General features: G+C 46.6%; 1 protein-coding gene across 1 annotated transcript; it reads left to right on the top strand.

The window, feature by feature from the left end:
- Window positions 1-953: 953 nt before the first annotated feature.
- Window positions 954-10,696, top strand: LOC144942179 (basic helix-loop-helix transcription factor scleraxis-like). Its single transcript, XM_078868937.1, has 2 exons — window positions 954-2,430; window positions 9,820-10,696. The coding sequence occupies exons 1-2, from the start codon at window positions 1,771-1,773 to the stop codon at window positions 9,856-9,858; spliced, it is 699 nt and encodes a 232-aa protein (XP_078725063.1). The 5' UTR covers window positions 954-1,770; the 3' UTR covers window positions 9,859-10,696.
- The last annotated feature ends 334 nt before the right edge of the window (window positions 10,697-11,030 follow it).

The following is an 11,030-nucleotide window of genomic DNA, read 5'->3' as shown; positions in this document are numbered from 1 at the left end:
ACATTCAACATTTTATAAAGTAGTGCGGCAGCGGCTTTGGGAGATGACCATCTAACAGCGGATTGAACGTGGTTGGTGGTGATTAAGGGGTGAATTAAAAAATACTCTTCACTATGAGCGTTAAGTGGCTCCAACTGACTATAAGTGCTGTACATGTACAGCCCTTTAGACAATCCACTGCTGGATGAGGGCCTCCCCACGCTGTGTGTGTCGTATGTAATCTATGTTGAACTTCTTTCACACCCCGCTTATCCAACCGTGAGGGCAATTTGACCATACTTCACCACACTGCGTAAGTGCGGGTTGGTGAAAGCGGGTAGCATAGACGTATAAGATATATAGTACAACGGCGTATTTTGCTGCAACTCTGACAACTTTAAGCATTCTACATGTATATTTGTTGTGTGTGTACGTTATCATGGTTAATTAAATATCATGGTTAATTAATCGCAAGCAAGGTGCCCTAAGAGCAGAGTAATAAAACACTTAACAAGTTAAATTTCGATTTAAAGCTTTCGTGACTGCAGGGATTCATCTTCTTGTTTCTTTCGGTAAAGTCACGTAGAATTGAAATAATAAAATAATAAAAATAAAACAATAAAATAATTCTCACGACGTTTCGGCCACAACGCAAGTAGCCGTCCTCAGGTGGAGAACAGGTCTGTCGAGGAGACAGAGTCTGAATTAATAAGTTATACATTCCAGCTGTTCTCAATCCACCACTGGATAAAGGCCACCCCGTGTCGTGTCGGTCACGGGGCTGTTATTGATCTTACTTCACCACGATGGTCAAGCGTGGTGGGTCTGAGCCCACCCCCTCCCCCTAGGACCGATTTAGATATGACTCAACACTGATGGGTCGGGAATCCAACTCTGCTCGGCGGTGCAGTGGTTAGCAACGCGCTAACCACTGCACCACCGCCTCTACCCCCCCCCCCCCCACTATTCTGCATACGTGCCGTGGGACATCTGAGCCAAACAATTTTTTGGACGAAGACTTCCGCACGCCGGATCCGTCGTGGGGGTGTGTGGCTGTTTGGCAACGCTTACCCCACTCTGGTCCGTGCGGATTGGCAAAGTGAGTGGTGGTGGGTGGGTGGGAGGGGGTGGTGCGCACAGAATCGGTTCGGATGATGATTGTCACCGATGACGCTCGTGGCCCTGATGCGGGTATCGAACTTGGGCAGTTTGGGGTTCGTTGCGCTGCGCGCTACCCCCCACCCCACCGTGCGTTCCGCCGCTCCACCGCAAAGCGATAGACGGCGGTGGAGGAGCGTACCGAGACGTCACCCCGTGGCTGGCCTCACACACGTGTCTGATGATGAATCCACGTGGAGCCGTGCTACGCTCGCCCGGCCAGCCCCATCTATATATTGACCTCCCCCCACTGAGCTCCCAGCGGCAGTGAACGCAAGCCCTCCCCGCCACCGGGACCCCCTCTCTCTCTCTTCACAATCCCTCTCTTAGAGAAAGTCTCTGCACGTGCGTGCGTGTGTGTGGGGCTAAAACCACGGCACAACCGGCGTCGCACCACTCTCTAGAATCGCACCGCGGATGCTCTATCGTTGAGATAATCGTCAACATTTACTATCGTTAACAGCCTCATCGTTATTGTCATCACTCCAACGATCGGCAGCAGTATCACGATCATTTGTGCCATCACCACTGTCATCATCAGCACCGTTATCGCTCCCACCATCAGCACTGTCATTATCATCACGATCAGCATCACCAGCAGCAGCATCATCCCTCTCGCGTTTGAATGCAGCCATGTTCCGCGCCGCGCTGTACCAAAGCCCCTTGCTTCAGAACGACCTACAGCTGCAGTCCGTGGCCGCTGCTGCAGCAGCTGCTGCTGGCTATGCGGGAGACAGCAACAGCAGCGGCGCTTCCGAGGAAGACATCGGTGACTGCAACAACCCTGGCCAAGACGACTTGAGCTGCAAGGAGTCGGCAAGACGCGCGCATCAGTGGAGCAGCACGAGCCTGCATCTGCAACACAATCATAACCATCATCATCAGCAGCAGCAGCAGCATCATCATCAGCAGCAGCAACAGCAGCAGGAGGTGATGGTGCCGTGCGGACCGCAGAGGCGAGCGGCCAATGCCCGCGAGAGGGACCGAACGCAATCCGTGAATTCCGCTTTCACTGCTCTGCGGACTCTCATCCCCACCGAGCCGGCCGACAGGAAACTCTCAAAGCTGGAGACGCTGCTGCTGGCATCAAGCTACATCGCGCACCTGGGCAACACCTTGCTGGCTGGGCAGCCTTGCGGGCAGCAGCAGCAGCACGGCGGAGGAGGAGGGGGAGGCGTGCAGGTCACCCGAGCGATGCAAGGATCGACAGCGGCGGCGGCGACCGCGGCGAGTATCTGCGCAGGGGAGCCGCGAATTATCTGCACCTTCTGTCTGAGTGACCAGCGCCGAGTGGTGAGATGAAGCCCTCACACGCGGTGCGGATTTCTATGAGTCGCTGTGTGCTGTCAGGAGTGCCGTAATGACGAACGGGAAAAAGGGCACGGGACCGGGTTCTGATTCATATTCGTAGGTTGTTTCGGTAAAGTCACGTAGGTAAAAATTTAAAATAAAAATAAAATAAAAATCACGACGTTTCGGAGGCAACACAAGCTTCCGTCTTCAGGTGGAACCGTCACAGCCACGACAGCTGTATCAAGTAAATGAGAGATTACAAGAGCTACCACTCCGTATATATAATGGTTGAAGAGGGGAAGGGCCAAGTGCGGCACACTTTTTATTAATATGGTAGGGTGAGGCTTAAGACTAAGAATAGACTGCATAACAAAAGACTGAGCCTTTGTTATGGAGAGGTGCGGTTTGTGACTACGACTAGCCTACATACCAAAAGTGTGAAAAAAGAAAAAACTAAACCTGGTAAAACAAAACTGGCTGTCTATCAATAACCTGTAATAGTTGTCTGTCAAATAAGATGGTCCAAATAAGTGTAGTTAAATCTTTTTTGCATGGTTAATCACATCTTTCCAATGCATTTGCCCACCGTTGATGTTGGCCGTGGCCTGGGGAATGTCGAATTCGGGTCACCGGGTTCATAGCGCACCGCGCAAAACGTCCCATCGCGCCACCGAGTCATCCCGAATTTTTGGTGTGCGAACATTTAGTGCTTGGAGGTTTAGTAATAGGGTTTTTACCCTTTCAACTGGTACAAAAACTGACACCCTTTATACAAGGAATCATGTTTGCAATAACCACAAGCAGTCAAAATGCAAACAAAAAGAAACAACTCTGATAATGATATGCACTGTCCTTGAAGTTGATCCCTTGTATAAAGGTGTGAGTTTTTGTACCAGTTGAAAGGGTAAAAACCTATTACTATATTTTGCCACTGGTAAAGAAGATGTCTCATAGTGTAAATGCTTGGAGGTTGTTTGGCCATACTTCGCCACGCTGGTCACTGTGGCTTATGGGAAGTTGGGCTCAGGAGGCGTTAAGTTATCACCGATGTTAGCCGTGAACAACCCCCGTGACCGACACGGCATGGGGAGGGCGTCATCTAGCAGTGGATTGACATTGGGCTGAAAGTGAGTCGTGCTTGCAGTAGAGGCGGTGGGGCAGTGGTTACCGCGCTGTGTTACGAACTCGGCGACCCGAGTTCGATTCCCCGCTACCGATAGAATCAGTGGTGAGTGGAGTGATATCTGAGCAAGGTCCTGGACGCATTGACAGTCGATTGAAAGGAAGTATGCAAATTATTTGTAAATGTGTTAGTGCTTGAGGTGAATGTGTTTGTGTGTTCACATGTTTTCACCTCTGTGTGCGTTCATGCTTAACTCAAACGGTGAACCTTGGAGGGCATTGCAATGGTGCACATGTTTTACGAACATTGTCTTTTACCACAAAATATACAACTCACGTTTCGAGCAATTATCCCGCTTCAGATCCTTCTTGGGACTCCATAGTCAGGGTCATTACCCGATAATGTTAAGCTGTTGTTGTTTCTTTACGTTACAAGACGGGACAAATCGTGTGCGATTTTTAATTGAAGGTTGAGTGATCGATGCATGTGAATGCCATGTTTGTGTGTACACCTGTGTTTAAATGTTTCAATACCACACTACTAATTGTCAGACGTTATACGTACACACATTATATAAGGTTGCTGACCGACTTGTCTCAAACTTTTTGATAAGTGCTTCGTATAATTCTAGTATTGTTGTTTACTAGTTCTTGTGAATGTGTATGCAACTAACACTTCTAAGCATATACATTTCACTAATTAACACAAATGTTACCACTTGTGAACACACGTTTTTGTGAGGCGTTAGATTCGTTGTAATAAGATACATAAACCGTGTAAAGGTGCTTGAGACTCATTCGTCATTCCCGCAATCTGATTGACAGTCTGTATGTTGTCGATGGTAGAGGAACCTTTTTAAACCTATGCCTGATCACCTGCTTGCAATGATGATGAATACGATATATACACGGTCGAAACAGTATAGGGCCTACGCAAAGAGGCTTTTTGTAATCTCATACAATACATCGCTAACTAATTGTTTTATAACAGTTAAGAGGTCTGTATGTCCTATCATCATCAGCAGCAGCCATGGTCAATCCACTGCTGCATGAATGCCACAATCCGTCTCGTCCCTCAATATAACAACAATACGTTCGTATAGTGAGTGGGTTTGTGTTTACGATGGACAGCCGGTAATACTTCAAATTTGGGAACTATAAAACGATCATGGAATAATGATGTAACTTTCAATGTAGATATATATGCATCAATATACAGTACACATCGTACACCGTTAAAGCAAAACAGAAATACATTAATTTCTCTGTCCCATCTCCCCAAAAAATTAAATGTTTGTTTAGCCTCATCGGCATTTGTTCTAAGTATAAAAACATGAAACATTTGATCGGTTTTGACCTTCTAGGTCTCATCAGCAGAGTCAGGCTTCTGGAACAAATGTCGCTGGTTCACCAGATGTTATTGGTCAGAGCACAATCTCTAAACGATGGGGCCCTGTCGATGCAACATGCAAGCATGTGAATAATACAATACCTACATTGTACATGCACATTTAAATATTAAAAGGGTTACGCAAAGTGTCCCGATAATTATAATTTGGCAGTTAAATCTTGACTTAAAGCTTTCGTGACTGCAGGAATTCATATTCTTTGGGTCTTTCGGTAAAGTCACGTAGATAGGTTCAAAGAAAATAACAAAAAACAAAGACTACGACGTTTCGATCGCAACACAAGTGGTTGTTTTCTTTGAACCTATCTACGTGACTTTACCGAAAGACCCAAAGAATATACTTTGGCAATTGACTACAACATTTTATGCGGTTATTGCAATTTGTAACGTCCTATTATATTTAATACATCACTGAACATATTGTCTTCTAATTTAACTTAGCTATATTCTTCACAACAACTCTAATGAATATTTAAGTTGTGTATCACGATGTGACTTTTTGCGCCCAACTGACAACCGATATTGTAAGGGGTTAGGGTCAAGGCCGTAGCCATGGAGTCAACATTGGGGGGGGACCAAATCTTTCAGGGGGTCTGGGGGTACATCCCCAGAAAAAAATTCGAAATTTGAAAACTAATTTCCTGCCTAAAATAACAAAAAATCACTAACACACAGGATGGACTTTTATTTATTTTTTACAATAATGTCTAATTGTGTATTGTATTCCATTGTTCTGTTTTTTTTTACCTTTTATTGTTAAATTGTATGTAATGGCAGAGATTAGGAATTAATAAAGTACAACCATAAACACAATCATATAAAACACAAATCTATTTTATAGCAATATATTGGGGGGGACATTTTGAGCATATTTGAATATGGGGGGGGGGGGGATGTGTCCCCCCCCCCCAATATATATTATAATATATATTTTATAATATTTTATAATATATTATAATTACGGCCGTGGTTAGGGTCCTTGCCTATAATGACAAGCATTTCACCAGCATTGATTCAAGCAAGCCTGACTGATGAGACACTGTCGAAACCGGCCTAGAGTTTGCTTGTCTTGTTGCTGCTGTTATTATTCACTACCATAAGGAAGGCCATGCGGCTGATGCGTTGTTTAAGAAATACATGATTTTTTATTTACAGAGACGGAGACATACTCCGTATTTATCTTATTATTCAAATGTAACGATTATACGAACAATATAGTGTGTTAGTATCACAGAGCTCAACATTACATAGTTCAAATGTGCGCCTGCTCAAGCGCTAAAGTTTTTAGCTTATTTTATAGGAGGATACGAGGATATTCGTTCCATTTAAAAGCGCTCTTCAATGTCCCAGCATGCTCATGGCAGTCGGGCTCATGACACGGTGAAGGTGCTGAGTGGTACACATGGCCACGTAACGTTTGGGAAGCCCTGTAAGGGATACAATATGGGCTGATATCATCAACATCATCACCACCACCATATGGGCTACTATCAATGTGGGCTGATATCATCATAATAATCAATTAGCAATCATCAATAATACACATTAATCGCCATCATCATTAGCGTCTTCATTAACATCACCATTATTAATAATACACATTAATTATCAGTAATTAATAATGCTCAGTCATACATATTCATATTAATCATAATAATACATGACACACATCTACCATGATAATCCATCCATCATCTTCATGATCGATTATAAAAATAATTATCAGACATCAATCATCGTAACACTCTACATCAAACAAAATCGTTTATGAACGATTGACAATCATATATCCGCATCATCACGTTCATATATCGATCAATAATCAACGTCATCATCGTCATCATCATAACACGCAATCCAATCATCATCACGTTCATATATCAATAAATAATCAACGTCATCATCATCATCATAACACGCAATCCAATCATCATCACGATCACGGCAGTCGGTTGGCACACGTGTCGACAGCTCGTTTGTCTTCACGTAACGCCAGGGGTTTTCTCCCAAACAACTTCCCACAGCTGCCACCGTGACACGGGGCACCCCATTAGCCCCGGGAGGGTGATGATCCAAACCCTCCCCTCCCGTGCCTAACCACACTCGACCCAGATCCATTGCAATAACAATTACCCAGTTATTAATTAGAGCCCCCGCCAAAGAGAGTGTGTGTGCGCGTGTTTATCTCTGTGTGTATCATTCATGGTGGGGGGATCTCAGAAACCAGTCTATGGATTTTTAAAATTAGCTCATTTGTGTTTGCCTCGCCTCAGTCGGTTCTCCGTCCATTGAAATCTGAGCTCAGTCTGTAGGATGATTTACATGCGCATTTGTGTGACCTAAGGTGACCCGTGGGGGTGTGCAAGCACTGCAGTGTCAGAGGTTAGGAATATAATACTGAGCGGCCAAGCGCTGCATGCCTATAGGGATGTACATATGTTTAATACATAACACCAACGGCGAATTACATGTATGTAGTATTATGTAAATATAACATGCATGGCGTATATAGTGTAATTCTCATTTGTTAATAAACTGCTGCGTCGGTTGTGGTCAGCGCAGGTTGGTAAAGGAGGAGGCTCAGGACCTGTTGAGACATCAACAGTTTGTTGTGGCCGGCAGTCAAACTCAGGTCGGCGGCTTTCATGGCGCAATGCGCCAACCACTGCACCACTGAGCCCCCTATAGCGTGACATACAAAGTCAAACATGCCTGGATGTCGTCGTCATACTTTTCAATGTGGACTCATGCATATGGTCAAGAATAATAACGGAATGACATCCAAGGAACGGAACACGCGTCCGAGCGGCCATACATTTAGGAGATAGAGTAATGAAATCGGCTCGTGTGTATCGCTTGGGTGGGCCCTCATCCAGCAGTGGACTGACCTTGGCTGATGATGATGACGATGGATGTATTAATTCATATCAGTATTCTGCTTGGGGAGCGGTGGTGCAGCGGTTAAGCTCACTGCGCGACGAACCCGGCCACCCGAGTTCGATTCCCGCCCACGGCCACGAACACCAGAGACGATTATCTGAACCGGTTCTGGGCCGCACCTAGGTCGACTCAGCCTCAAATAAGTACCTGGTGAGGTGTGTGTGTGTGGAACATAGCCACTGGGGAGGAGACAAATGTGGCACTTGCCCTCGAAGTCTGTTAAGACGATGCGAGAGTTCTTTGTCTTCTTCGTCATGAACATTCGGTACACTTTGTTGCGCCCGCTGCTTTGTCTTTCGTTCGCGGATCTCTCCCCTCGCTGTTTGTGAACCCCGCACTGGAACCACTATGGGCTGGGTTCACCAGGGGGCACTGACGACACGTGGGAGACACACCTTGCTGTGAGCTCCGCCGTGTATATCGTGCACAGGGCAAAGGGCAAAGCAATCGATCCAACTCTCTGTAGATCGATGTTCTTCATTGCCATTGGCGGCCCTTGGTGGCCTTCAGTGCGGCCTCTGATGTGCGGCCCCCCCGACGATACACGAATGTGAAAAGACCCCGCCATCATGCTGTCGAACCCCAATGGTTTCAAACGTGTGGCGGCCCTCACACACTGATGTCTTATCGGCGAAAGAGGCCCCACCTCTGAAAATCGGTGAAGAACACAGCTCTGTAGGGTGTTGTGAACATTGGGTTAGTTTCAATGTTCACAGCCGCCAACATGGTCACCATCATCATCGTCGGTCGTGGACATTTGCAAGCCAGCCCTCGTGTCAGTCGTGCAGGCAGTTGCACCGCCTGCACACTCGATAGCTACGCCACTCTAACCGGTCTCCCACTGATAAGTCAACGGTGCTTCAGTTTACACATTTACACAATGCGCATGTATTTTACGGAGTCGAGTACGGTGGTCCGGCTATAGACTGGACTCGCGTGTTTTGCGGTACAAGACCACCCGTAACGTAGTCTCACACCGCCACTAGACAATCTCAGGTCATACACACCCCATTCTCACGGGAGATTTGATAGTAACAAAAAAAATTGATGTACCAATCAATGAAAGCATTAATGATGTCTCACGGAGAACACACATTTCATGAGATGGAAAGTTTTATTTTAATGTCAAACGCAAAAAACATCAATCTCTTTTAATTACAACACCTGTTTTAAAGCAGGTAAATGCAAAATTGCTTTTATTAATTTGTCGTACAGTATAACGTTTACATAAGTACACGGGGATTGGAGCGGTGGTGCAGCGGTTGGAACACTGCAAGATTCAGATGGCGAGTCCGGTACCGTGCTACGGCTACCATCAGTGGCGAGTGAAATCTCAACGGATCTTGGCCCCTTTGCCACTTTCACCAGCCCACACTGACCAGCATGGTGAAGTATGGTCAAGCAACCCCCAAGACCGAAAATAATTGGAAAGGCCACCATCTTCCAGTGCATTGAGAAAGGGGGGGGGGGGCTGTCATTTAATAATATTATTGTTTCGTAAGTGTATTGGTATCTGCATCGTTCATTATAATGATGATTGCGAGAAAATATGTTTTTCGTGTTTGTAGTGTTCCTGTGTACATTTACACGCTCTTTTAAAACGCTAATTAACTCGCCGTACGTCAACAACAGCGATGTATTTTGCTTTTGCCATGTGATTGCTCTTCGTACGCGTGGCGCGGTGCGTTTGGGTCAGATCGCTTGAGCATCTGCGCTGAACTGATTGACACCGAGTTTTGTACAAGTCTTCCTTGCCAAAGGACAATTTGAAGGCCTCACTCTGAAACAATGGCATAGGAATGGCAACCGATAGCACAAGAGTCAAAACGCACGTCCACGCCTTTGGTGACACAACTGCAGCCGCGGTAAAGTGTCTTTGTGTCTGTTGCATGTGTGTGTGTTTGTGGGTTTCTTGGCAGGGCAGGGATGCTCCTAGAAAAGGCTGCAGCCAGCGATGACCTGGACGGACGCTACCTTTCTCGGAAACCCACGGCAATTTGCGTACGCTCGCAAATAGAGAGGAAGGTATAAAATGTTGACGCAACGGACTCCCGTGACACACGGTACCGCACCGCGGGTGATCGCGAACGCGCGTGCATCTTTGTCACCACCCAAGCGGCGTTGCTGCCGAGTGCGCAGGCGGTGCAATTGCACCGGGGCCCCGTGGGCTTGACGGGCCCCAAATTCTGAGATACGAAGAAGGGAAAAGGCGGACACATGGAGGGCCCCATTTCACTGCTTGCGCCAGGGCCCGTGCCAAACACGCTACACGCGCTACTGGGTGACCCCTAACGGTGCATTGGGTCAAGTGATCCTCCTGCCGTGGACATTTGAACCTCCGTCTGTTGGAGCCGGCACTAAGAACCCTTCTACAGTGAACGACACTTCCTGGAGGACCTCTGACGTGCGTGAGAAACCTGCCCTGCGTACCATCGCAGACTGACGAAGTACAACAACAACAAAAACCCTGCAACGCATGTTGGCCAAGCGCTGGAACAAAGTGTGCCCGTGCACGGCCGCGGATTTTTTCCTTCGTCTTCTGATTTATTTGCTGTTCCATTGTCGCCAGCGACAACTTTCCCCCGGCTTCAGCCGGTGGCGGTTATCCCGATGATCAGCTGGCTGATTTATAGGTCGCGAGGTTTTTAAGTGCTTCATGTTACCTGACGTGGAACGATGATTGACGTCGCTATTCAATCGTGTTGTTTTGAATGCGATGGTTCTGGTAGTCCAATGTTGTCGTGCCTGACTTGCCTCTGCAATAAAATATACAAGTCCTGTTTAGTACAAGAAGCTCTGCCACCTGCCAGGGAACACTTGCCCGAGTGTGCGAGTGGGCCTTAAAACGCCAGGTGCTCGGACCGTTTCACAGTAAACATTAAGAAACAAACTTGTCTGGGATTTTTGGCCCAACACTTTATGTTTGAGGTTTTATTAGGTTTGAGTGAAGTGGTTTACGAACAGATGGGTCACATATGCCCCTGAAGAGGCGGGACCTGTCATCATGGGGTGCCAGCTAATATATTGCGCAACGTCGATTCCCACATCATCATAAAAGTAAAAACTACCTTTTGGCGATAATGTAATCGTACACTCGGTTTAACTCCTCCTCCCTCATTCCGATGTCACA

The sequence above is a fragment of the Lampetra fluviatilis genome, chromosome 26, assembly GCF_964198595.1.
Source record: "Lampetra fluviatilis chromosome 26, kcLamFluv1.1, whole genome shotgun sequence".
Taxonomy (NCBI): Eukaryota; Metazoa; Chordata; class Hyperoartia; order Petromyzontiformes; family Petromyzontidae; genus Lampetra; species Lampetra fluviatilis.
Note: the sequence above shows the minus strand (reverse complement) of the source record. Positions and strands in the feature narration are given on the sequence as shown.

Coding starts and splice junctions, on each gene's coding strand:
- LOC144942179 (XM_078868937.1), top strand. CDS start 1,771: ATGTTCCGCGCCGCGCTGTACCAAAGCCCCTTGCTTCAGAACGACCTA. Junction 2,431..9,819: donor TGAGTGACCAGCGCCGAGTG/GTGAGATGAAGC, acceptor GTTTCTTGGCAG/GGCAGGGATGCTCCTAGAAA.